Source organism: Acanthaster planci, linkage group LG10 (assembly GCF_054643075.1).
Source record: "Acanthaster planci isolate LZ-2023a linkage group LG10, COTS_SCS, whole genome shotgun sequence".
In the NCBI taxonomy this organism is placed as follows: Eukaryota; Metazoa; Echinodermata; class Asteroidea; order Valvatida; family Acanthasteridae; genus Acanthaster; species Acanthaster planci.
Genome location: NC_141786.1, coordinates 11,976,228 through 12,004,132, shown reverse-complemented (window position 1 = coordinate 12,004,132; position 27,905 = coordinate 11,976,228). Strand labels below are relative to the sequence as shown.

Here is a 27,905-nt window from a genome sequence, read left to right as displayed (position 1 = left end):
AGGTTTATTTGTTACTACGTCTTGATCACTCTGAAAGGGAAAGGTGCCGTAGTCAATCGTTCCGTCAACTTCTTCCAATCTAAACTGCACTTTAAGATGTGTTTGTAATTTGTAACTCCCGATTTCTTTGAGTTCAGCTAACGCTGTTTTCTCTATCAACTGCTTGTAAAAATCAAAAAAATGTATTAAATCGTCTTCATAGAAGCGAGGAATCAACTCCCAATTACGAAAATTATCTATAAAACGCTTTATATGTTTAATGTCTACTTCCTCGAGTTCTTTAGGTTGTGTATAAGCTTTAATCGCAACAATAAAGTCCTGTTTGACGTATCTGTCTTTGTTTGCAGAAGGAATATTCCATTTTTGTACCGTTTTCAACAGCTGCCGATATGACTGACGCAGGAGATATCTAAATTGTTTTTGATCCTCTTTGATAGCGTTTATTAGTTCAAATCGTGTATGGTGTTTATTTTTAGGTGTCGGTAATGGGATGTTATACCGCTTGACAAAATCTTCTAAAAACGCCTTCTTAAATCGAGTAAAATATTTTAGTATTGGTCTGTGTAGAAGGTTGCTCATGTCTCTATTTATATATAGGTTTCTAAAATTTTTATCATTTTTTCTATCGACTTGACTTGACATGTTTTTAATATATAGGTCATTTATTTAAGGCGGTTTGTTTTGCTTTGAACAGAGCCAAGGTCACTAGTTCAGACCGGAAAAGCAAGGGGAAATCCCTTTTTGTTTGTGCAGGCCGGTGCCAGTCACGAGTTGTTTACAACTGGAGTCAAAAGTTCAAGGTCAGTGAAGTGGAAATCCCCAGCGCTAGTCACGAGTTGTTTAGCCAGCGAGCGAGCGAGCGAGCGGCGCCGGGATCAAAAGTTGAGTGGAAATCCCCGAGATTTTTGGGTCGATGTACTACCCAAGGGTTTTGATCAAAAACCGGGGCTCACGTCATTCCAGGATTTTCCCATTTTTTCCCACCAAAAATGTTTCGACGATTTTTTGGGTCGATGTACTACCCAATGGTTTTGAGCAAAAACCGGGCAAAAAGGGGCGTGTGCTCCAGAACTCTCAGTTTCCTACTACTAAAACACCTGATGTAAACTACACCCCAAATAAAAAGGGTCGGAAGTTTTATACTCCCCTAACCAGGACTGTTCAGGGAAACCCTGCTCCAATCTTTACCAGGGAGCATCAGCATTTCATTGGGGGTGCCTGCTTTAAATAGTGTATGTTGTTTTTCTGGCAGGGGGCACCGAAGAGGGGGGACATTGGGAATTCGTTGGGAGGGGGACATGTGCCTCCTTGGGTACCCCCCCTCCCTATGGCTACATCACAGCTTTTTACATACAAACATATCTGCTTTTCAAAGGACACATTTGCATGTACATGCACAAGTTGGGAGTATAACTAAATTATTCTTCTGCCTTGATGTAGAAGTACCAGCATACAGATGAAAAAACTTGTGTAGAGCAAAATAGTACATGCACAAGTTGGGAGTATAACTAAATTATTCTTCTGCCTTGATGTAGAAGTACCAGCATACAGATGAAAAAACTTGTGTAGAGCAAAATAGTACTTACAGTGACCCAACCTGATTAGTCAGGTTACTTGTCACTATCTGTACCAACTCCTTTCTTGTCGAGGTTGCGATTTCTTCTTTTTTCGAGCTCAGCAAGAATTTTGCCTCCATTCTTGTGAGTACTAAGGATTGCACTGATGTTGTAATCCTGAGAGGAAATTCAAAATGGTAAAAAAGTTTTCAACAATCAGTTTGTAAATGTTATTTGGCTGTGATTTGCTAACACTCAGCACAACAGATATGAAATTCTGTTATGCCTTCTTTACTCCAGTCAATCTACAATAACATGGGGTGATCAATAATTGTAAAATCTCTCACTACCTTGTGTGCTTTAATTAAAATTGTCTCCTATAAATCAGATACATGTACCGTAGGATCATTGCCACAAAATTTCAAGGAGAACTTGGGGCTGCTGACATCTTCATTTGGCACTGTTGCACTAGATGTATCAGTAATTGCTGCACTGCTGCTGCTTCCAGAGACTAGAGTCTGTGGAGATTGGCCAAAACGATCACTCTTCAGGGCTATCATCAACTGCCTCCTTTCACCGAAGAGAGTGAAGCCACATTCTTTGAAGTCCTCTTCTGTCATTGATGAGATGACCTCCTCACTGTCAATGCCATTTTCTTACAAAAAAAAATACAATAAATAAGAATTTCCAGTCAAATAATTGAGATGGGCAGTACAAATACTAAATAAAAATTAGTATTTGCAAATTATTCGCAGTAAACTAGGTGTGCAAATATCATTTCCTCTTTTGCCCTGATGGCAGCTAAGACTGCCATAATACACTTTTAAAGAAAGTAAACTAAACTGATTAAAATTTTAAAATGGGACGGTCTATCTGAAAATTCACGTACATGTGTGCCCTTTTCTAGCTGTCCCTGCTGTTTTTTGAATGATACCTGTGAATTCAGCTTGCAAGTGTTTTCAACATATTCAAACACAATAAGGTGCATATGCCCCCTAATTATGAAAGGCTTTAATAAAATTTTGCAGTTCCTGCAGCTCCCAAAATTTGTTTACCAAATTGAAAACCATGATTTGCTACATGTGTGTTACGTGTTTTTCAACCGATTAGTAGTGTTTCTAAATGTTTAAAGAGCATATTATGTGAGATCATGGGTGTCCCGGCTGGCACTGCATGCACTTCAGCAATGCTTGCAATGCCTTCTGCATGAAACAATTCTTTAAATGTCTTCTAACTGCATGGAAATTAAATGCAAAATACATGCATGTGCTTCCCGCTGGCAATCTGCAATGCACGGACAAGAAAATAAAATTTAAGATTTTTAAGATTTGGACCAAAAAATATATTTGCATGCTCATATTTTTACCTCTTTTTTTGGTTGGGTGATGGTTCTTCCTATTAATACGCAATATATCGGAGCTGAATGTATGTGTTGCTGTCTTCTTTACTCAGGGTGTGTAATCCTGAATACGGGAGAAAATGTTGAAGGTCACCAGCCTTGATAATACTGAATGCAGGGGGATTATGAACTATCACTGGGTACGAATGTAAGTGTGGAACAAAATCTCCAGTTGAACATCTTTTTATCAGGAAATGTGCCTCCTGTTCACCATGTAATCCCACTAGCACAGACGAAATTAGCCCAAATGTAGGCACATGGTCATCATCATCAGAGACATCAACAACGATATACAAGTTTGATCTGTACGCAGTTCCAAATATTTCAACTTCGTTGGCAACAAACACTTGTGCTATATCCAGTCCCAGTTCTTGTACAGCTAGACCACCTTCAAGGTTTTCTACTCTAACAGTCCCACCACTAGAACACTTGAATCTTGTGCTGATTCCACTCTGCCATGTAGCACAATGATGAAGTTGTATCTTGGCGGCAACTGACTTGCAAATGTTCCTAAAATTTGCATTTACATGCCCTATCTTCTTGCTGAAAGCATTCTTTGCTTCGTATTTGAAGCACGATGCATTTCCCAAAGGCCCGGTTCTTAGAATACATGTTGCATAGTGTATCATGTGGTGGTGCTTGTTGATTAAGTTGATGTCTGGGAATAATTCTTTGAAATGAGCATGATGCTGAACAATTAAATGTTTCAGATAGTAGACATGGGATTTGCGAACAGGAACAGCAAGAACAATGTCAGTACATCTCAATAATAGTAAGATCAACTCATAGTAGCGATTTCCCACAGGCACCTGATCTCCAATAAGAAAAGGAAACATTCTTAGAAGGCAGGCCATCTGTGCTGCTTTTTGCCCTAGTTTGTGATCACCTTCATTCTGTAGTCCTGGTCTTGTAAGGTTGACACTTGGTTTGTTCTTCCTCTCCATGAATGGATATGCAAAACTTTTCACCCGTGCATTGAATTGATCCACTGTCATAACATTGTCTACTAATAACAGCTGTCTAAGAACAAGCTTTACTTCAAATGGTGCCACACCCTCAAAGATGTCGTGCATTACATCAAAATTACAGTTTGTTGTAACATGGAAGTAACGGAGCTCATTTAAACAACACTTCCCTCTTACTCCTGTGACAGAATTGCCATTTGGCAGTTGAGCTGCTTCATCTGCATGCCTATCATGAGATTCTATATTGCGCAACTCAAACTTTTCTTCCAGAAATTGTGTCTGGGCAGTTTCTCTCGAACAGAGACACATCCGGCAAAAATTGTTAGCCGAAGGACTAAGAAAATTGAAAACATCATGCACTGCAACAGAGTCACCAACGACACGAGTAAGGGCAGCTCAGATGCACATTGGTCCACAATCTTTCACTTCAACCATACAACCCATATCTGACTCAAGCTGATGTAGTTCATCCTTTAACTGCTTCAATATTGGTTCAAACCCATATGTCTTCAGGTCAAGAGAATGACATACTGCCACCAAGTGAATAGACTGCATGTCTCTGTTGTACACCTTGGGCAAATTCTCAATACTGAAATAAAATAACCCTAACTTGTGAATCACTCTTTTTGAGCCTAGTGGGTTTGCTACCTCTACATCATCATAATAGAGTTGGATCCTTAATGTGTCTGGGTGGCCATCAAACCCTCCTTGTTCAATAAACTGTTGTCCATCCTTATGGGAAGCCAGAAATCCTTCTTCAGTAGTCTCCTCACTTTCTAACAAAGCTCGAAGTGACGGAGATGACAGAATTGCTGTTAATGTTTGTATTACTGATACATATTGAAATGTCTCTGTTACAAGTTTTTGTTGTACAGTGCCAGTATTTTTATCTACAAACTCGTCATACCTGGTTCCAAGAGCTATGGCTTTTGAGGGAACTAACTGACAGTGTTCCAGGAAGAATTTGTTTTGTTGGTCAACTGTTTCTAACCCTTCAAATGGATTTGAAACCAGGTCAGATTTTGCCAGAAGTTCTTGGACATCATCTGAATTAACATCCACGTTTTTTTCACCTAGTAATTTTAAAACTTGATCTTTCAGAACTCCTATGTTTTCCGTCATCAATGATTGCGTTGCGTTTATGTAAGCATTAACAGATGTAAGGGTGGTGCTTGCATGTCCTCTCATATGCAAAATGAATGATGCAGCCTTTTGTTTAAGCACATTCAAGTTAATATCAGGAATCTCTTCAACTTCAACATGAACCATATCTTCAGCATCTTCATCACTTTCCTCACTTGAAAGGTCACTGACTACCCGTTCTTCGACAACAGGTGGCGCTGCAACAATTCTAACATTCTGGTGGTGGCGTTTTATGTGACGAAGAAGTGAATTTACCAATTTAAATGTTTGTCGACATCCTTCTTGACCGCATATCAAGTCATTGTAGTCACCCAAATAATGAAAGTTACGCAGATATAAGGCAAGCTTTCTTGAATCTTTAAAGTGATGTGTGCATTTGAAGCATGGGAGTGGCATATCTGTAAGCTCTGTTCAGTAACCAGTAGTGACAACTTCTCCTGGCTTATTTTTTCCAAACGAACGTGTCCAGTAGTTCTTTCTTCCTATGTTACTGTTGAATAAAAAAGGACAAGATTTGGGCTGATGCAATTTGTTTTTAAGTATGTGGGAGTTCAATGGTGCAACGAAAGATGATACAGGTTTTTTTTGTTTTTTTTTTACAATTTTGGTCCCTATATAGGCCCAGTCTATATTTGTTGTGCTTTCTCCCCTTCACTGCACACACCATAAACAAAGTCTATTACAAGTTCATGTACATGGTGATGACCAAAACCAAATGCCAGAATTAAACTGTGTATGGGTGTTTTTTTTTTTTTTTTGAGAGGGCAAATTTCATTTGATCAGACAAATTTCAGTGCATTTTTTTTTGCCAGAATCCAAGAATGAATTGCAGATCTAGGTTGGAAAAAACCACCTGCATCGTTCTGTGATGTGCCATGGGAAAACCAAATGTGACGTGATTTGGGAGAACCATCTGAATTATGCAAAGAATTAGGTTTTAAAAGTTACAATGCCACATGTTTATAGCATCAATTGGATTTTAATATTCACCAACGTCAGTACAGCATAGCTTTTGTTAAGGCCACTTTTTTTTCAATGGAAAAACAAATGGACGAAACACACTTTTATACTGTACATGTCCTTTGATTAGTGTACTCGTGCACTGTTACCATGGTATGCCGTTGTTTTCATCTGTTGCCAACTGCATGCATAAGGCCATTTTCCCAGCCTATAGCCCAAGGTGTTGCGTATAACCTAATGTTACGTGTGGGCCCAGGCCTATACCTGTATACAGGCTAGGCATATAATAGGCCTGTCACGTAACTGTCTCTGACGTTACCCTTACCCTAGACCCAGACTAGGGCCAGTCTACTTCTATTCCTATATCACGTCTATTGCAAAATTGGGGGCATACAGGCCCATGCCTACTTCTTTATGAACTTCACGTCTCTCAAGCTGAGGGCATTAACTCACCCGAGAAAATCAGAAATCCACTATTTCAGCGCATCTCCAGCCCTTCCTTTTTCGTGAAATTTTGGCCTCAGTATTTCTCACGTCCTGACTCTATCTGCCCCACCGTACTGCAGTGATGCACTCCCTCTGAAAATAATTCCACGCATGCACAGATATATTTCAATGTTGACCGCTTCGGTAGCTGTTTGCGGATTACAAAAGGTGGGTCGCGTAGTAGTGTTGAAACCTCACCCGGCCGACCCACTTTTTGTAATCTGCAAACAGCTGCCAAAAAATTACAGGTCAGCATCAAAGTGCACTTGCGCATGGAGTACGTTGCTGCAGTAGGCATGGTAGGCCTATTAATGAATGGCAGAGTAGGGATCGACACGAGAAATAGAGGTTTAACACTAAATTTCACAAAAAGGAAGAGCTCGAGACGTCCCGAAATTGTGGATTTCTGATTTCCTTCAGTGAGTTAGCCTAATGGCTCTTAACTTAAGAGATTTCAGGATGGGGTCCATAACTTAAGAATTTTTTTCTGCACTCCCAATTTTGCTATTGATGTGAGTAGGCTATAGGCCTATATAGGGCCAAGGTATACGGGAGTACAGGATACAGGACTAGCCTTGTAGGCCTAGTATCTGTGCATGGCTACCCTTCCCCGGCCAAGCAACTCTTGCCCACTGGACTAGCCTATAGGCCTAGGGCCTGACGTTACACAAGTTAGCCTATATAGGGCAGGCATGATAGGTAATGCAACAGTTGTTTGGCCATATTTTTAGGCCCTAATTATTAAGGCTATAGGCCTAGGCATGATAGGCCTAGGGCCTAGGCTCAGGCCAACATCGTGTTTGAACTAAAGGTCCGGAATTGTTCTCTTTTAATGGATTAAACGCTACACATAAGGCAACATAGGCTACAAAATACACAAAACCAAGGTCTAAACAACGACATTCCAGCACAGTTTACGCGCGGCGTAGGCCTTGGTCTAATGTTAACACTTGCCTGCACGTTAGCCCTCTTCGGCCGGCAGGCGCGGCCTACCCCAAGTTAGACATTTGAACATGTTGAAGTGGGTCTGGACCGTAGTTTAACCACAAACTGAAGAAGCCATCCAATGCACCGACATGCTGATTGCTGAACTTACCAAGAAATATCCCCTCGATCCTCTGAACCTGAGCTGCATCCTCAAACGTTTTACGAAGCGTCTCTGCAACTCCAAGTGGTAGTTGTGACATCGCGACGTGACAAATCAACGCCTGTACATGTAATATGTACGTGTGTACGCACAGTATACCGCGCGGCGCTCGCCTATATATTATGCGCACACGTAGTGCAGTGCAGTTAAGATGGCGGCCATCGAAGTTTCTCGTCGAGTGTATGCAAATTAGCTTACATCGAACTCTCACTTGTGATTGGTAACTTTTCAGACACATCAGCCAGCGATTGGCTGCTTGAAAGTCACTCCAATGTGGAGTGACAGTTTGAGCGGGAAACCGATCGTCTGAACAATGAAGGCCAGGGGCCAATTTCATAAAACATGTAAGCGCAAGTTATGACTAAAATGAAAGAGTACTAGAATTAAAATTGCATATTAATTGCGTGTAGCGATTCCACGATTTTGAAATTTGTTTTCAAATTAGTTCAAAACCCAAAGACTTTTCTAAACTACGTAACAAAACTTGTTAAACTTTTTTCTTTCTTTTTTATGTGTGTTTGTGGTCATTTGACATCTTATGAAATAAGGTCGCTCAAAAATCGGATGGAGTCCACATTTCACTCTAAATATCGAGCGGAGGAGAGTCTCACCCGGTGAAGAGTGATTACCTGGAACACAGTTTTCACTCGAAGTAGAGCAAATTCCACTCCAAAGCGAGCGAATATGAAGTCACTCGGCAGAAAGAGTGAAGTTTTCACTCTTTTGCATTTAGAGAGTACAAATATTGTGATTTTGCTGAAGAAAACCTTATGATGCCGATGAATTATTCAGGATTACCTTTGATTCATGCCCCATCAGCCTGAATGTCCCGCGCGTAACCGCTAACCAGCACAGAGGACGCGTTGGAGTCATGAACCTCATCCTCGTTCACCGAGAAAAATGTTTATATGTTACGTTGCATGCACACAGCGATCGTGGCTCGCGTGTTTAGCATGCATTTGCACAAAAATGTGAATGCGGGCTTACCGAGGACAATAAAGCGTAATCACACTCGCAACGAACTGGACACGACATAAGTAATGCTGAGGAAACTTGCGTATTTTTTATTGGTAAAAGCTGCCGATATCTTGGGGTTTGGGGATTTGTAAATAAGTCATTGTATATCGAAACAGACAATTGGAAAAGGCAACAACATTAGCTGCGAAGTGCAACTGCGGTGTGCACGCTCGCAACTACACAGGACACTACATGCTACCAGCGTTGTGCAAGTAAATGGGATCGGTACATATTGTTATCTGGCGGTCATTCGATCGAGTATGTGTGCAAGTTCGGGGAAAGTTCGGCCCTGTCAATCACAGATTTAAAAAATCTCACACAGTGTTTAAAACATTTGTGCTGTAAGTTCTTTTATTTTGTAATTTCCTTGTCACATTTTGGTGTCATTTTTGGTGTCAACTGTTACCATCAAGTTAACGAGCGGTGGACTAAGCCTTAGGGGATGTTCGTTTGGTGTAAGTTTACCACCGCTCTGTGATTAGGTAATTGATCCAAATGCCAATAAATATAACACTTATGCCAATACAAATGATACGGGACTGACTAAATTTCACGGTGACCAGTGATTTCTAAGGCAATTATATGATTGGTTTATTCAATGTCAGTGCTCAGTTATCCGTTAAATACAACAGCAATTAACTATAAACAAAATTATCCTCACGGGAGGTAGTCCTACGTGGCCAACTGCACCACGAACGTGATTAATCAGCCTTATCCTTAACCTACAACAGAATAACCCTCTCGGTGATCAGGGTAGACCTCACAATAACCAGGTAACCCTCACAGTGATCAGGGTAACCCTCAAGTATAAATAAATAATCTACTAATGGCTTATAACTGATAAGTCTTGACCACACAAGCGAATCCAATCTTCGTAATTGTCCAACACAACTGGGTAGACTTATACAACAATAATCTCTACTGCCTTACAAAGCAAAACAGTTCCCAAACTGCAAAAAGGTTTAAGGTGACCTAAATAACCCTCACTCTCTTCAAGTTATTACGAAATAACACAGGTAAGTTGATTAAGAAGGCAATTATAATAGTCCTCACCAGACTCTAACGGAAACCTGCACCCAGTAAACCTCAACGAGGAAAGCAAGCTCCCAGACCAGGACCGCAACCAACCGTCGCTATGCCAACAAGCATGGAACAACGGCCCACAATCCTTCCAGTCTAAGCTTCGCTAATTCCCAAATTAACTGGTTCATTCGGGCTCCTTAACCCTATAATCTACCACTTCTTAAATAAACGAAACTGTCTAACGATTCCCCGATCTTCAAAGAGATCTGATATAATTGGTAGCTCCGGCAACTGGGAACAAGCACCACATTAACCGATCGCACCAGGTACACTTGAGATACATCCCCAACCACCAGCGGTGGTACGTCAGATTTACACTCGAAACTCAGAACACCACACAACTCCACAGAGCTCTAGTTAGCACGCTGCCATCTTGAGAAGTCCCAGCAACCCACGCAGCCAGCGCCCTAAGGTAACGGGCGCCTCTGATTGGTTGCCGCGCGTATGTTTAATGCATAATTTAGACGCGCCTGAATTATTAATGACCCAGACTAAACAAAAGTCTGCACATCTACCCTGTTTTGCAACAGTGTATAGGCTAAGTGTACAGGATTTAATGTTAGAATTTCTGGGTTTTCAGATAGAAAGTACAAGCTCCTTTTTTCCATTAAAGAATGCAATCAGCGGAAGATTATGAAGCAAGTAGAGGACTTGCAGAAGAGGGGGATTATTGGACCGTCTGACAGCCCCTGGGCTGCTAATGTGGTGTTAGTCCGAAAAAAAGGACGGGTCACGTCGACTTTGTGTTGATTATCGAGGCTTAAACAGGGTGACCATCAAAGGTGAGTACCCTGTGCCTCGGATTGACGAGACACTCGATGCTCTTGCGGGTGCGGAGTGGTTTTCGACATTAGACTTAGCTTCGGGATATTGGCAGGTGGCCATGGACGAGGATGCCTGTAGGAAATCAGCTTTTGCGGTCCGAAATGGCTTGTATCAGTGGAGATGCATGCCTTTCGGCCTCTGCAATGCCCCAGCCACATTCGAGAGGCTGATGGACAAAGCAATGGCAGGCCTTCAGTGGGACACCCTGTTGATATACCTGGATGATGTCATTGTATTTGGCAAAACGGTCAAGGAGGAGATCGAGCGACTGAGAGTTGTTCTCTCCAGGTTGAGAGAAGTTGGTTGAAATTGAAGCCAAGTAAGTGCTTCTTGTTCCAGAAGCAGGTTAACTATTTGGGACACATTGTGTCGTCCAAGGGTGTAGCTACAGACCCTGAAAAGGTGCGAGCTGAGTGGCCGACACCTAAGTGTGTGAAGGAAGTGCGAAGCTTTGCTGAGCTGGCCTCACCGTTGCATACTTTGACTGAAAAGTCAAGAGAATTTGTCTGGACCAAGGCTTGTCAAGAAGCATTTAAGGAGCTTAAACGGAAGTTGAGGGCAGCTCCTGTTTTGGCTTACCCTCTGCCAGACAGTGACTACATCCTAGACACGGATGCTAGTGGAGTTGGAATAGGGGCAGTTTCGTCCCAGGTCCACGGATGCAAAGAGGAAATTATCGCCTATGCCAGCGGCAAATTGAGTAGAGCTGAAAAGAACTACTGCGTTACGCGTCGGGAGTTGTTGGCGGTAGTGGTCTATTTGAAACAGTTCAGGCAGTACCTGTATGGTAGGAAGATTGTCCTTCGACACTGACCATGCTGCCCTCCGGTGGTTGCTTAATTTTACGAGCCCCGAGGGCCAGCTTGCTAGATGGCTTGTTATCATCAGTGAGTATGATTTGACCATTCAACACCGACCTGGACAAAGCATAGGAAATGCCGATGGGCTGTCCAGGAAGATCTGTGAGCAGTGCAGTCGGCATGATGATGATGAGGAGGCAGTGGAGGTACCTCAGGTAGCTGATGAGTTTGAGGGTGCTGAACCTCCTGGTATTTTTGTGGGTCAGGGAGAGTTGTTGCTGATCCAGGAGTTCCAAAGGTTGAGATGAGGGGCATTTTTTCCCAAATTTGTATGCTGAGGGATGCTGTTGGGCAAGCACAGCTGAAGGATCCCAGCATGAGTTGGATTGTTAAATCTAAGGAGGAGCTGAGCAGTAGACCTCTTTGGGAAACTGTTTCAGGCACCTCGGCTGCCCACAAAACGCTATGGTCCCTCTGGGACCAGCTGCAAATGCGCAATGGGGTGCTTTGCCGAAGGTGGGAGTCTGACGATGGGAAGTCAGTCACGTGGCGACTGGTACTTCCAAGGAAGCTTCAAGAAGAGGTCCTTCGTGAGCTTCATGGTGGTCGGACGAGCGGTCACTTGGGTGTCACAAAGACACTGGCCAAGGTAAAAATGCGGTATTACTGGCCAGGAATGACCGCTGACGTGAGGTCTTTCATAAGACAGTGCAAACTTTGTGGAAGGAGGAAGTCTCCTGTAAAGAGGAGAGTTTCCCCCTTACAACAGTACGTGGTTGGAAAGAGTGGCTGTGGACTTGCTGGGGCCACTGCTCCGGAGTGACAGTGGCAGTTCTTGGATCATGGTGGTCGGGGATTACTGCTCCAAGTGGATGGAGGCATATCCCCTTCCCGATGCCAGGGCTGAAACAGTGGCAAATAAATTTGTCATGGAGTTTGTCTGTAGGTTTGGGATTCCTTTGGAAATGCACTCAGACAGTTGTGGGTAGGACAGTTTTTCCAGCTTGTTTGTGACGTCATAGATGTATACTTTTCTTGGTCAAGAGAGGGAGCTCTTGGCGCGCCAACATCGTCACATTTCTTGTTAACTGAAGAAAATCGTCAAAGATTCCTTTGATTTTGCTTCATATTTGAGACGCCCAATGTTGTCAGTACATATAATTGCTTTGGGATTTAGATAAAGGTTTAGAGATTATTGTGTATAGAGGGGAGTAATAACTACGGTCATTAGACATAGTTACTTTGGGTCAACTTTTTGGGGTAAGATTTGGGTAAAATTAGCGATACACGTTTTATAGATGTGACATAGTTCTAGACATCAATTGCTTCAGTTTGCTTGGCTTACTGTCAACCAAGGTTAATTTCTGGTGGCTTGCTAGGTCACGTGTACATGTAGTTGTTAATGAGGAAATAATTCACGGACACAATTCCATCAGTTTGGGGATCAAATCAGTCAGTTTAATTCATTTAGTTTTCATTGTAATTGATTCATATGTGCCCAAGTGTATTTTGGCATGATTCTAGAGACTTACTGTATTTTCTGGTTTGTATTACTTGCAGATTGAACCGTACGTACATACGTAGTCATAGTTGGTACTGGTACAATACAAGGGTGAACAGTAATTCGTCATCAAGGGAGTTCTTTTTGTCGTCATCCGTCACTCAGACCAAGGGACAAACTTTGAGTCGGCTGTCTTTGCTGAGATGTGTCGGGTTTTGGGCATATCCAAAAGTCGAACTAAAGCGCACAACCCAAAGTCCGATGGACTGGTTGAGCGATTCAATAAGACTTTGACCAACATGGTTGCTGTGATGATTGAACCAAAGAGGAAACAACGTGACTGGGATGAGTGTCTGCCATATCGTCGATCGCACCACGATCCGGCGTATCCTCGTTTTTTGGGCAAAGTGACATTTTGCTACATTAATGAAAATATGATTGAAATGAATGATTTAACCCAATTACAAGCTTGTCAGGTCTTTAATTAAAGAATTATAGAAACTAACAAAAAAGTCATTTGCGGAAAAATCAGCCACATTATTTTCACGAACCGTCGCATAAGTTCACATCTCAATGCCAATCTAAGAAAAAGAAAACGATCGTCTAACAAAGAGACGTATCCCGATACGTCTCGTGCAGAAAACAAAACAAGCCACTTTTATTGTGCGCCCTCTGTCAAAATACGACGTTTAGCTCACGTTGAACCTCGTACACAGAGTCGAACAATAATGGTACGGTACGGCCTAGTAAGCCTATGCTTAGTTTTGCTTAGTACGAGGGTGAGAAGTTGACTCTGGTTTTACCGTGGTTGACCAGGCCTGGCTTCGCGGCGAAATGGCTGAAAACAGCACCTTGCCCCCCAAAAAGGCAGCTTTAAACAGCAGAGGTAAGTACGTCATAGGTAAAGACCACTTTCAATAATCAATGCTTAAACATGAATGAAAGTAATCAAGTTCTATGGTGAAAAAATCTCTGAGCAGGCCAAGCTTTAGCCTACCACGGTAGGCCCGTACTACTAGCCCTTAGACTAACGTTGTCGGAAGTTGATTAATCTTTAACGTTACATTTGAGTTTGACAAATATCGTATTTTTAAATGTACTTGTGAAATGAGCAGAGTGAGGTGTGGCACACAATGCCGTACTGTTGGTAGGCTCACCCTCCCATTACAATGGTGCACGTTAGGCCTTTGCCTGGGCCCTCATTAGTCAAGGCTAAATCAAGACACTACATGGTACAAGATGGGATTTTCCCCTAAGTATCATGTACTTATAGCAGTTAGTTGCCAGATGACTATTAAATATGTCTTCTTTGTGTTTCTAGGTCATGTGATGTTTTGATAGAATGGACTGACAGATCAGGAAATGTTGTATCATCCAAGGATTTGTCATTCAATAAACCACTACGTCACAATCAGCATGTGCGGATGAAGTGGGGGAAAACCTGGTGGAGGGGCAAGGTGCTCAATTTTGAGCAAGGAGGATGTAACGGTAAGTCATGAGTGGATTTTTATTAAACGATTTATGTACATGGTCACCCCGGCCTGAAATGAATATCAATGTGTCTTCTTGCAGATCAAAATTAAGCCATGGGTACATAGAGTTCACTGAAGTTCAAGTCATATACTGATTGCACACTACAAAGCTATTATTAACTCTAAACGGGAAGTGCATTTGACATGTTTGATAATAATTCAATGAAAAAATGCAATTAAAAGAATATTAGGGCCTACTGTTGACACATGCCTTTAAATGTTTGTCTTTAGAATCATCTGAGGGATCATCTGAGGAATCAGGGAACTCAGAAGACTCTAAGGATGACTCCGACAGTGACTTGGATGATGTGCCACTGACACAGCTGAAGTCATTAACTGCATCCAAACCCAGTTATTGTCCCATGACACACCATTATTTGTCCTCAATGCTATTGATTAAATTTCAAAAATATGATAGCGCACCTGTTGTATGTGTGGTTGGCAAATTGCCTAACTTCTTGTAATGTTTTTATACCCACAAATTTTCTTGTCACTTGCAGAACCGTTTGATGGATCCTGGGGTATTAAAGCTTCAGAGGATAACATGGACGATGTATGATCAGCACAGCTTCAGACAAGTCTGGTTTCTAATAAAAGTGAGTGACACTGAAATGGGTTTTGTTTTGATGTACTTGAAGTTTATTCCATGAATACATAGCAAGCAAAGGGTAGATGAAGATCCCATATGTATTGAGGACAAAAAATTCAAAACAAATCGTGTATAGGGAAACTGACTAGGTGCTGGTAAATCAACTTGAACACAGGAAAGATGTGCAAAGAAACTTGATGAGAGCTGGAATTTAACCTGCGACCTCTGCTTTACTGTACCGGCACTCTACTACTGAGATCAGTTAGTAGGGCGCTGGTACATTTATTTAGATGTCACAGGTTTGAGTCCCACTCTATTCAATGTTATTTGCACATCTTTCATATAGACACTTTTTTAGATTGATATTGTTCCATATTCTTACAACTAGCATTTTCCTGACCATTTGACTTTAGTTATTGATGGAGAAAGTCTGTTCATCACCCCCGTGATGGAATCACACTTTTGCAGGGCCAACACAGGTTATCAGTATCTATCTGTCACCAGACTTGAACATAAGTAAAATGTACAGGTTGTATCTAAATGAGCATCATAACAGTAGCAGAAAAGCTTCTCTAGGCTTCTACTCAAAAATCTTCAAAAAGATGAAACTAAAGTTTCACACACCAAAAAAAAAAGATCTGTGCGGTGTATGTGAGGCATACAGAAAAGGGTCAGAGGAAGAAAGAAAACGAATAGGTTTCGAGTATGAAAAACATATCCAAGAAAAATCCAAATCTCGAGAACTGAAAGATGAGATGAAGAAGAATGCAATAGCAAATCCTAATACGTTTGTCGCATCGGTGTTTGATTTGGAACAGGTTTTGTGTTTGCCTAAATCAGGCAGAGGGGAGTTGTTTTACAAACGTAGGCTATCATGTTACAATTTCACCATTTGCTTGGTGATGTCATAATTTCTTGAAGTCCAGTCACAGTTCTGTAAACCAGGTTCAAAAATTAAATTGAATGCATGTATTATTATGTAGTCAATGTTACACATACCGCCTTTTATTATCTTGTTGGCCTAATCACTCATGAAGATTTACATTTTAATGGGTTTGCAGGGGCAATAAAAAGCTGTTTATTATACTATCGTTTATTTATTAGAATGACCTCGTGAAACAATGGATAATGCAAAAACAAAGTGCAAACTTAAGCGCACGTTCTGACTTGCGCATGCGTATTGTGGATCGGCCGCCACGCGTGACAAGGGAAAGTGTAATATGCTCTTTTCACAAACTGACGTATCTGCATACGCCACTTACGCGTTAAACGAGAGGATCGAAAAGAAAATTCCACATACTGACTTTTCACTTTGACAAAACAAATTCTCTAAAACTGCAATGAAAAAACAAGAAGGAAAAGTAGCCATCGACTTTCTGGTGCTGGAAATTAACGAACGAAAATGCAACCATTTTCAAATCGATTTTTCTCACAACACTGTGAACTTCAGATACGTCGGTTCGTGGTACGATCGACGATATGCATGCTTTGCATATCAGTGCACTCCCCAAGAATCGACTGGTGAGTCTCCGAATATGATGATGCTGGGGAGGGAGACCAGGTTGGCAGTGGACTTGGTAATTGAAGGTTCTACAGTGGAGGACCCGGTAAAAACAGATTTTGCACGAGGGTTGAGGCAGAATCTGCAGGAGGCTCATAGCAGAGCTAGAGAGTGCCTCAAACAAAGTGCCAGGCATCAAAAGCGGAACTACGACCGCAAGGTGCATGGAGGAGGGCTGGTGGAAGGTCAGTTCGTCTGGCTTTTCAATAGGTCCAAGACGAAAGGGAGGTCCCCGAAGTTAGAGCTTCGCTGGGATGGACCATTTCTGGTGGTCAAGAAACTCTCTGATGTAACTTAGAGGATTCAACGGAAGCCTGGAAGTAAGGCTTTTGTAGTTCATGGAGACAGGCTCAAACCATACACTGGCGAGACCCTAAAACCATGGCGATATGAGCCAAAGGTGATTGCGGAACCCTTGATGCAGGAAATAGCTAGGGGTCCCCAATCTATTGGGTTAGAGCTTGTACACGATGGAGTGAGTAAGGTTCGTGGAAGAAGTGATGAGCCTCCTGAGGCTCAAACAGTTGGTCCTTCCGGATACAAGGACGAGAGCAATGGCCCGACACGAGCTCCCACAAGGTACCCTCAGAGGGAACGCCGGCTCCCGGCACGATATAGGGAGGATTTGGGGAAACTATAAATTGTGTTAAAAGTTCCTCAGGGGGAGAGATGGCCTATAATCCCAGGGTAGTTTGAGGAATTAAATTGATGAGGATGCTCTTAGGTGTAGGCGAGACCTCATCAGCTGGGAAGGGCCCAGCTGAAGATGAAAAGGCCTCTCACTCAACGGTGAGCAACCTGTCTCGTGTGAGCCGTTCATCAATATCCCCGATCATTCGCTTGACTGGGAGGCCCCGTTCCATTCTCGACCTAGTGAGGAAAAGACCTCAGGCTGCAGGTTCCACAGGGAAAAGTTCCGGCCAAGGGACAAGCCAAGAGCCGACAAAGACAGCTACCTTCGAAGAAACAGGTGGAAGTCCCACAAGAGAAGCTTTGATTTCACTCTCCCCAACCCCCATATCACCTCTGGTCCGCTGCCCAACAGGGGAGTCCAACGAGCAAGAGAGTCCAGCCAAGAACACAGACGCTGAGCACTCGACAGTGTCTGACCAGCCGCAGGTTCCTCATAGTGTACCAATCTTTCGCCATGGGGGTAATCCTTGCTCTATTCTTGAACTGATGAGGAAGGAGCGTCAGACTCCCGAGTAACCCAAGTCAATGATGCCCATGAGCTCAGGTACAGAAGCCAGCCCAGAGCATGAGGAGAAGACTGACAGAGACGAGGAAGGGAAACCAGCGAAGAGAATGAAGGTTGCAACCATAGAAGAGAAGATCTTCCGCAAAACCTTCCTCGATGGAAGGCTAAATCGAGAAGAAGTCCACCATCAGGCATACCTGAGACCTGTCGATGCTAATGAGTATCTCACAGTTGCAGAAGACAGCACTTAGTTTTTATTTGCTTCTACCTTTTGTCTATGACTAGCAAGGAAAAGCACTTTGTAAATATGTTTCGCTTGTGTTACAGGTTAAAGTTAACTTATTTCTTCAGAGTATTTTGAAATTTGAAGTGTTGAGGATCACTAAAGGTTTTGGTACTAATTAAAGTTTATTTTTATGTCAGAAAAAGAGGACGTTTTAATTGTATGAATAGCAGGAGAATTTTGAGGTATATTATGAACTTAGTGGAGAGTGTGCTTGTGAATAAATTATGCTAATTGTAACGAGGTTTATTAGGTAAACCTCAGGTTTGTTTTGTATGAAGTGAGTGATTTCCACATTGTGTAAGTAATGTATATCTGTACTTATAACTGGTGTGAGGTTTATGGACCTCATGGCAGGAGTTATAACTGTATAAGGTTTATTGATCTTGTTGTTTTAATTGTATAATAGAGCCCTGTTTCTTATAGTTTTAGATTAAGCCATTTGGCCCGGGACCGATCAAGCTTAGCTGGGGTCTGTGTGACGAAACGGGGGTAGGTATGAATGCCAGGCTAAGTCATGAATTATTAAGCATTGTGTTGACCAATCAGCGTTGCGTAGAGGACTAGGTCTGGGCGCTTGCGGCGTGCTTAGAGCGCGCACAATCAGTTGGTGAGTTTTGCTGCTGGGCCGCAGAGTTGCAGGATCGTGGAGGACGCTGTCTACCGTTCTATGCTGTGAATGCGCGAGGTATAGCGTGGACGCTGCACCAGGGGCGCTGCGTGTAGTGACTATATCTGGTAGGTTTAGTAGCGAACCGTATTGGGTCTAGATTACTTTAGTGATAGAGCTGAGTGTCGTGAACCTAGGCTGGGAGCTAGTGGTCTTTGCTGTTGGATTGCTTGTCGTCTGTAAGCACTGATAGTGGGGTGACGGCTGGAAGGCAATCTTGTCATTGTGCTAGCTAGCCTTCAGGTTTACTTGATGTACTCAGATCGCTGTGAGGGTAATTTCCCTTTCGTTAGATCGACCCCCTTTTGCATGACACTGTGTTTTATTTGTGTGAGGGCTATCACTATTTAGTGAGGTAACCCTTGGGTTGTAGACTAGCTGTGTTTACGTTAGTCGGGTGGTTAGTTAACCACGTGAGGCATATTGTATTGCCTTGTGAGGTGTATTGTGTCCATAAACCTTGTGTGATTTATATACCTTATTGATTTTTATTGCAATAAATCAAATACTTGATTATTGTCCTTGGAAATCCTGTGTCACTGTGAGGCTTATTTGGGTTTCCCTGTGTTTCATTACTGTATTGCCAGATAAACCCAGTCTTTCCTAATTGGTGGTAAACTTCCACCCAACGAACTGCCCCTAGGCTTAGTCCGCCGTTCGTTAACTGATATCCCCCCTTGTGTCAGGGTAGCCGCTCACCCTTGCTCAAGGTTAATAAATATATGTGACCCAGCGCGAGTAAATGAGGCGTATTGCGGCATTACCGAAATGGCTGTACATGCAAAAATAGGCACGAGGGTCTAAAAAGTCGATTTTTTTTAAGCAGAAAAACGTACCTTGATATGTCTATTTTCCTGTGGTGTCTTTTTGTCCGGTAAATTTTGACGATAAAATGTGTTTTTATTATGTTTTCTGAGGCATGTCATGACCAGAGCTTATCCAGTTTGGGAGGATTTGGCCGATAAAGAGCTCAATAATAAGTGTTGTTTGACGGCTCGTCGTAAGCGTTACGAACGTCCAAGCACGCAATTCTTGGCACCGTTGCAAAGGAAATTTCCTGATCTATAAATATAATCAGGTCAGAAGGTCAAGAGTCACCTCTAGGCCAATGAAACAAAGCGAAAGTTAATGTAAACAACCTTGATGTTGTTGCCATGCTGTGCCATAAAGTTGCGCGTCATTGGTTGATTTTGAACATGTGATTGGTTAATGTATGCTGATGTCATTTCTGCGCTCGCGCAGTTGACACAAAACACACTGCGCTTGCGTAATTTTATGCACATTAGGGTCTTTAACATAACAGTTTCCCACGGCCGCGGTCAGCCACGAGAACGGTTTTTGTCAATGACTGATCGCAGTCTAGTCATGGATTCTCAGGAAAAGCGTATATCGGAGCTGCTTAATAGTATCCAGGGCTGCAATTTACACGCAGCAGATGAAGACGGTGCCGAGTGGAAGAAACTTATTGGCGATTATTTCATACACAATACATCGAGCGACTCTGAATCTGAATCTGATTATGATAGTGATACCGAGAACGACGAGGCGAACGACGAGCGCGAGGCGAACAGTGACACTGGTGCTGACGACGATGAACGAGAGATCGAGAACGATCAGCATGACGAGGTGCACAGCTTACATGTACCAAATCCGCAAATCCCACTTGTGTGTTTTGACATTGACGATGGCAACACCAACACTGACCAAGAGTTGCATGTTGGAGAAAGAATTGCATGCGAGGAAGCCAACAATTCAGTCAGTGAACATTATGAAACTGAGAAAAGAAAAGTAGAAAGCTTTAAATGTGCCTCCAAAAGTGAAGCATGTCATCAAGCCTTCAGCAGTGAAGCAATTCTGGCATCGCGTCTGGAGCTTCGTGTGTTTAACGAAGGTAGCCTACATTGATTATCGAGAACCTACACTTGCACATTATTCTTTGGTTGTAACTTGTATAATGCTTTGGGCGATTTTATTTTATAAGCCATCTTTTCTTTTGGGTTTGATTTCTTTCAGATTCAATTCCATTCATGTATCTTGTTTTTTTTGGTGGGGGGGGTTCGAGAAGGGTGCAAGGGCACTGTATTCTACCCGAATAAAAATGGCTTTGTCTTAGTCTAGAAAAAAAGTTTCATAAATGCAAAGCATATTGAAGGCATTTCCGTTGATGACTAACGCATTATTTCATTTTCTGAGAGTTGATATTGACTTAAGCTTAGCCAGGCATGCCAGGAATGATGAACTGATTTATTTTTTGCATACTGTTGTTTCATTTTGGTTAGATCCAAAATCCATGTAAACTATGTAGGCTAGGCTGAATTTGTACATCTATTTCATAGAGTTATTGAACTCAGACCTTGTGAATCCTAGCCTAGCTTTCTTCTAATCGCCAACAGCTTACATTACGACCTTGGAGAATGCTGTCGCTGGCTAAAGATCTCCGAAAATTCAAAATGTAGAGTTCACAATGTAAAAAGCAATCATATCTGATTTCTGAATTTTGAAACAAGCTATGTTGAAATCTGTAAAAGTTTTGCAAGTAAACTACTTTAGCTCATCAGCTAATCGCCCTAATCCTTTCTGAGAAGACACCATAAAGGCTGCATGATTATTACGCAAGTTCAGCTTGGAACTGTATTGACCTGTGAATAACTTAAAAATCTAACCCATTATGTAGGGAATAGAATTTTGAGAGACAGACTTTGTGTGCTTTAATCTAAATTTATTGCCATAGCTCAGGTACCAATCTAAGTGACTTCTGCTCTAAATATTCCGTTTCAGCTGAGAAGGACTTGCTTGTGATGGGGGCCATCCAGGGACATACAAACCGCTCCAAAATGACGACAGCACTCAAACATACGCCTTCAACCAGGAAGCGTGCCCACACTGAGTACTTTGTTAGAGGGAAAAAAGTGTGCCGAGAACGTTTCATGTTTATGTTTGCGTGAGTAATTTGATTAAATCTGCTAAAAACTGTTGTCATACTTTGCATTACTTCTTTTCATAGCATGTACAAAGTGCAGAAATGCACACTTGTTTGGTGAAAACATTTCCTTGTTCAGCATATTTCATCCATTCTTCCTCCTTCTCCTTTCCGTGTCCTTTATTAACCCACACTCTCCCTTTCCTCATCTGTCTCTCATTTTGTTCCTCGTTTGAATAACTTTTGTCTCTACCTGTGTATTTTGCATTTTTATAAATTCTTTCAGCATTAGCAAAAATAAACTATCAGCAGTGCAAGCGCACTACCAGGAGAATGGCATCAGCTCTAGAATCAAGACTACCAAGAGGAAACAACGTAAATCAGCCCTGTCATTCGAAGATATCCAACGGATCGTGGTGTTCTTGCAGAACTACGCCTCAACGCATGCTATAATGCTCCCAGGCAGGGTTCCAGGCCACAAAAGGGACGAGATCCTCTTGCTGCCAAGCAATACTACAAAAGCCAGTGTACACCGAGTGTACAAGAACATCATGAAAACGGGTGGTAAGTGTTGTTAATGCCAGCGATTCACAGTACTGTGCCACCAAGCATCACTAATGCCTTTGCCAATCACAGTGCACATTTGCATTGTTTGAACACGATGACACTACCTGAATGTGCATTGTGATCAGTCAATGAGTTACAAATGCTTTGTGGCCCAGTATTGTGAAGCGCCCATATTCTGTGTAAAATTTTACCTTAGAGGAGTTGAACTAGTATTACTTAAGACAGGCAACTACATGTACATGTAGCACTATCAGGTATTCGACACAACTACTACACTCAACGTCCTAGGCCATATTTACATCCATGCATGACACATTCTCTCATTTTGCAGGATACAGAGTTGTTGCCCCTACATCCTTCAGGGACATCTGGAGGGAGCTGTGTTCGCACATTATCATCACCAAGCCAATGACAGACCTGTGCCCCACGTGTCAAGAAAACAACAGCTCCATCATAAGGTGACCTGCCAGGGTGATCATTGTAATAACAAAATTTACATGTTTAGTCCTGATAATACATGCACTTTGATTGCAAATAAATGTACATGAAATTTTTTCAAAGTTTACCATCACTACTGCTGTTACGAGGTCAGCGAACATGAGTGAAGAAGAAAAGGGAGAAAAGCTGAAGGAGCAAGAGAAGCACCTTCTGACGGCTACCAAGCAGCGTTCCCACTACACGTCACAAGTTCAGCAAGCCAAAGCAGCGCTGGATGGTCAGCGCTTTGATACTGCAGACAAGTCATCACCCCCTGCAACTGCACACTACTCATTTGACTTTGCTCAGCAAGTTCACTTTCCCCATAAGCCTCTTCAACCTGGGCCGATATATTTCCTAACGCCTCGGAAGTGTCTAATATTTGGTGTATGTGCTGAAGCCATCCCGCAACAGGTGAGTCCTCTGAACCTCTGGTAAACTGCCATCAAACGACCCTCCAAGGGTAAGCCATTAAAATGAAACTCTTCTTTGTTCCTGTGCAACAAGCAAGCACTTTGTGCCTCAATTTCTCGATGAAAAAATATGGCGACTTAAACTTTACAAATCGAAGTCAAGATATCTTGTGCTCCTTGCTTTTTAAAGTTAGAACGTAACTAACACAACCATAAACCAGAAAAACCCCAGACTGGTTTACAATGCCCTTTTCTCAAAAACTTGGAACGAACCTTGGCTTGTAATGCCGATCTAGATTATGGGCTTATGCATGTCTATACATGTATGTTATTTTCAGATAAACTACCTGATGGGTGAGAGTTTTGTCATTGACAAGGGATCCAATCTGGTTATCAACCTCCTTCACCACTTCTTTGGTCAACACAGTTTGATGGAAGCATCGGTTAATTTACACTGCGGCAATTGTAGTGGCCAAAATAAAAATAGGTTTCTTCTTTGGTACATGCCATGGCGGGTGATCAACAGCCACCACCACTCCATCACACTCAACTTTCTCTTGACTGGACACACCAAGTTTGCACCGGATTGGTGTTTTGGTCTGTTGAAGAAACGTTACCGTGTGACTGATGTGTCCAGTCTAGATGAGTTGTGTGATGTTGTGCGCACAAGTTCACTGACCAATCTTAATGTACCCCAATTAGTTGGGAAGGAGGATGGCAGGCAGTTTGTTCCTCAGTATGACTGGCACTCATTTCTTGGCCCCTACTTCAAGACTCTTCACGGTATCAAGAAGTATCACCACTTTAGGTAAGGAATTCTAAAAGTTAAAAAACATTGATAAGATCCTCAAGATACTGTAGCAGAAACTAAAAGATTCTAAGATTCCTTTTAGTGTCTGTAAGAAATGACTGTCCCTAGAGTTTTGCAGACTTAACAGCTCTATGTGTCAGCAGAAACCTGTGGAACTCCTTGCAAGAAGGAATTCATTGTTTCCAATACATATTTAATTTTGGAAAACAGTATCAGATTTGGCTCATTTTGCAGAGAGCGGCATCTGTATTGACGATGATTTTTAACTTGAACCAGTGCTGCAAATGTTTTGATAAATCATTATTTACATGTCTGTTGAGAATGAAATAATTTACAATACATTTTTTCCAATTTCTTCCTTCCCCTGTTCCAGATTCACGTCAGATGCACCAGGCTGCGTGTATGTCAGAGAATTCGCCGACTCAGAGGAGGAGCGTTTTCATCTTCTCAAGGCCAATGCAGTGCCTCCTCGTGAGTTGCCACAAGAGAGGGGCATACCTGGGCTTTCTACAGCCAGACAGTGGTACCTCTACAACAACATCCGTCGGTTTTGCTCTGATTCTACCAAGGATATCACATGTCCCCTTCCAAGTTTGCCGCGACCACAGGCTGTACCCGAGGAGTAAATCCAGTGAGCAGTCCAGCATCTAATGCCAATCTAGTGCCAAACATTTTTGTTTCTACCCAAAATTGTGTACATGTATCTTATTTTAAATGAGAAATATATAATTATAAATACAATTGAAATTCTGCCATAGGTGACTTACTGGTAATCACACAACAGTCATTTCTTACAGATATTTGCTTTCACAGGGATGACTCATTTCCTAATTTTGACCAAAATCCATGTTTTGTGACCCATTTGTAATGTTATTTTAACTAATTTAATTTGTGCAATACGTTTTCCATATTAAGGAAAAAATCCTCTGTGTGTGTATATTAAATGTGGTGTGCAAATGTTTAAGAATGTGCATGGTCTCTATGGAGTTCTGAATGTAAACAGAATTTTACCCAAAATGGCTCTTTTTAAGTGAGAAAGTTATAAATATTGCAATTCACGGCAAATTTGATTTACTTCATTAAATTCAACTTTTGGTTATCATACACCCTGCTCTTATCTAGTCATTGCTTGCAGCTCATTTGCTTTCTCGGAAATGACTCATTTCTAATTTTCGACAAAAAATCGTGTTTTTTAACCCATTTTAATGCTATTTCAGTTATTTAATTTGTGCAATATGTTTTCCAAATTAAGGAAAAACTTTTGCTATGTGTGTGACTTAAGTTTGGTGTACATATGTTTAAGAATTAGCAAGGTTGCTATGGAGTTCTGAATGTAAACTATAATACAACAAAGATTAAATGTTGCCAAAACTTTAACAGCCTGTATCTCCTTAATTTGATTTTTGAAATGTCAGTGTCATGTGACCTAAATCCAGCTGTATCTTCGTAACCGTGTATCCTATGAAGATGACTGAGGTACCATTTTAATCCTTAAACCATGCCCAACATGATTATATAAAAATCAAAATTTTCATTTTTAGCTCAAAAAGCCTCATTTACTCGCGCTGGGTCACATATTCGCCTACCAGGATGATCAGGTAAATGTAATGAATGTAATGATGATGGATTTTACATGATACTTAACCCATCGCTGACTGGAGATGGCAAAAGCCGCCGTGAAAACTGAGATTTCACAGTTTTATGTGGAAGGAATGTGGAAGTGTGTATAGAGCCGCATGCCACCGAAAATGAGCCTTTTCACCGTGTAAAAGGAAGCGTGCAGGGCACGCAGGGCCATTTACCGAGAATGAGCGGTTTAGATATTGCTATGGTGGAATTTTCCTTTAAAATATTACTATCTTTGTCACATTTTTCCTTCATTAAAATATGTCATGGAAACATTTGCTGTCACTTTTTCACCAGAATGATGATGGCAAGTGCAGACCAGCAGTGTGTGTCATCATGGATGAGAAAAGTCTACCCACATCAACATCATTCAAGTTGATGGTCGAACGGGAACAAGTGTGCTGCTGTGGCGATATTGTAACAGCTTTCGCGTGCTTTGTGAGTGCTTTCTACGTCTTTCATTTGAAGTACCCTGTAACACACATCAAAACACTGGAATTCACGCAGATCGCCTTACTAGGTATTAAGGACAAACGTCCAGTTCAGAAAACGGTACTCACTTTGATCTCAAGGTTGAACAAGTTCACACAAAAGAATGAGGATTAAGATGCCCCAACCCAGTGACCAGAGTCAACTTGTTTATTGTTGTTACTTGTTAAAAACAAGTTTTAATGTTTGTAAGTTTTAAATACAAGTTTTAAAATTGGGTGGCGCGGCAGAGATCTATGTCGGGAACTGGGGGTATAGGGTTCTGTTAATGGACATGTGTAGTACTTCAGGTTTGGATAATGATATTAAATGTGAACTAGGTAAGGTTTTCGGTAACACCATGTACAAGGAAGAATCTCTCCTTGAGTGTGTGGTTCTGAGAAGAACTAGTGGTGAACACTTGACGTTACAAACAGTATCATACGCTTCGGAACATCGTGATTCTTCCTTGTACATGGCGTTACCACAAACCTATCCTAGTTCAGTACCTCCACCATGCATAACTTCATTGCATACATACATGTACAGTCTTGATTATGTTGTGAATTAAGATGTCTAAGAGTTTATTAATAGAGCAACTAAAGAACTGTCATTAAAACAAGTTTTAAAATTATGTGACATGTGGCGGAGATCCTTGTTGGGGACTGTGATGGGGGGTATGGGGTTTGGGGAATAAGGTGTTGTTTGGAAATGACTTCAACTTGAAAAACGGGGGGGGGGCTTGCTGACACCACAAGGCAGAATGGCCTGTACATGCTTGCAACTTCATCCACATGACAAATTACCAGCTTTTGATTTTTACTTAATCTCTAACTTTCAGTGTGATTGATTTTACCTTGAATGTCAAATCCTTATTTAAAAAAAAATTATTAAATCATTCGTCCTTCGGTCAAAAAGGTTAAGCATAACCACCACCAGGGATATCGGCTCATGGGCCACACACGCAAACCATTTCATAAGGATCCTCCAACCGAAGGTCTTTTGATGAACACGTGTAGCACATGAGGTTTGCAGAATATTACATACATCATGTACATTGCATTTTGATGTAAAGTCCTCTACCATAATATATGTACTGGAATATTATACAAGTTCATTTTGCCGTATCAAAATGCATTTCTAGCATATGATAGTATGGGTTGATGTTTTATTGAGATGTAAAAAAGTGGGAAAGATTTATTCAAACCTCATTAATTTTGAGATAATAGAGACTTTTTTTGGGGGGTGCTATTAATCCATTCATTTGTTTTGTATGTAGCTAATACAGGAGAAAGATTGTAGACGCTATTTCACAAATGAGTGGAACTTGGTTTTAAGGGAATGGGCACCACATAAATTCAGAGATAGTTCACTGGCTCAAGAGAAAACAATTTTTAAATGTTGTGGTTATGGACATAAACTGTGATATTTTATTTAAACCTCAACATAAATGTATATTGTTGTCATTGCACTTGACATGTTAATACATGTAAATAAATGTACATATACATGTTATTCCAGTGTACATATAAGAAACAAGTTTGAAATTTTGAAATGTATTTCAAATTTGAACAATGTTAATATACTGTATTATTAAAGTGTGATGTCAACTTCCAGACTTCAATTGAAATATTGAGTCCTGTGTTGTTTGTTTTCATTTCTGGAATTGCGTTCAGTGTGACCAACCAACATAGTTTCAGCATAGTTCAATTAGTCAGAAGACAAATTAATTCTTTTGCATTACTAATTAATTTTTGTGCATTACCAATTAATTTTTGTGCATTACTAATTAATTTTCGTGCATTACTAATTATTTTTTTGTCATTACTAATCATTTCAGAAATTAGTCAAATAAGACACTTTTTCATGACTAATTATAATAAGTCAAATTGCTGGTATATGACTACT

The 27,905-nt window shown here is 41.4% G+C and overlaps 2 protein-coding genes and 2 long non-coding RNA genes across 4 annotated transcripts in view; 3 read left to right on the top strand and 1 right to left on the bottom strand.

The window, feature by feature from the left end:
• Nucleotides 1-27,905, top strand: part of LOC147797773 (uncharacterized) — a 461,720-nt gene that overhangs the window by 396,335 nt on the left and 37,480 nt on the right. The gene's annotated exons all lie outside the window — the stretch shown is intronic.
• Nucleotides 47-7,808, bottom strand: LOC147797777 (uncharacterized). Its single transcript, XM_087142620.1, has 3 exons — nucleotides 7,606-7,808; nucleotides 1,955-2,211; nucleotides 47-1,733 (listed from the first exon to the last, which is right to left on the bottom strand). The coding sequence occupies exons 1-3, from the start codon at nucleotides 7,694-7,696 to the stop codon at nucleotides 1,611-1,613; spliced, it is 471 nt and encodes a 156-aa protein (XP_086998746.1). The 5' UTR covers nucleotides 7,697-7,808; the 3' UTR covers nucleotides 47-1,610.
• LOC147797776 (uncharacterized) lies at nucleotides 11,687-16,089 on the top strand. Its single transcript, XR_015427021.1, has 2 exons — nucleotides 11,687-14,370; nucleotides 14,646-16,089. It is a non-coding gene; the product is annotated as an uncharacterized LOC147797776 (long non-coding RNA).
• Nucleotides 19,993-27,627, top strand: LOC147797775 (uncharacterized). Its single transcript, XM_087142791.1, has 7 exons — nucleotides 19,993-20,606; nucleotides 21,494-21,656; nucleotides 21,922-22,199; nucleotides 22,534-22,660; nucleotides 22,790-23,093; nucleotides 23,431-23,900; nucleotides 24,277-27,627. The coding sequence occupies exons 1-7, from the start codon at nucleotides 20,060-20,062 to the stop codon at nucleotides 24,527-24,529; spliced, it is 2,142 nt and encodes a 713-aa protein (XP_086998917.1). The 5' UTR covers nucleotides 19,993-20,059; the 3' UTR covers nucleotides 24,530-27,627.

Coding starts and splice junctions, on each gene's coding strand:
- LOC147797775 (XM_087142791.1), top strand. CDS start 20,060: ATGACTGATCGCAGTCTAGTCATGGATTCTCAGGAAAAGCGTATATCG. Junction 20,607..21,493: donor GCTTCGTGTGTTTAACGAAG/GTAGCCTACATT, acceptor ATTCCGTTTCAG/CTGAGAAGGACTTGCTTGTG. Junction 21,657..21,921: donor CGTTTCATGTTTATGTTTGC/GTGAGTAATTTG, acceptor AAATTCTTTCAG/CATTAGCAAAAATAAACTAT.
- LOC147797777 (XM_087142620.1), bottom strand. CDS start 7,696: ATGTCACAACTACCACTTGGAGTTGCAGAGACGCTTCGTAAAACGTTT. Junction 2,212..7,605: donor GATCGAGGGGATATTTCTTG/GTAAGTTCAGCA, acceptor TTTTTTTGTAAG/AAAATGGCATTGACAGTGAG. Junction 1,734..1,954: donor TTTGTGGCAATGATCCTACG/GTACATGTATCT, acceptor ATTTCCTCTCAG/GATTACAACATCAGTGCAAT.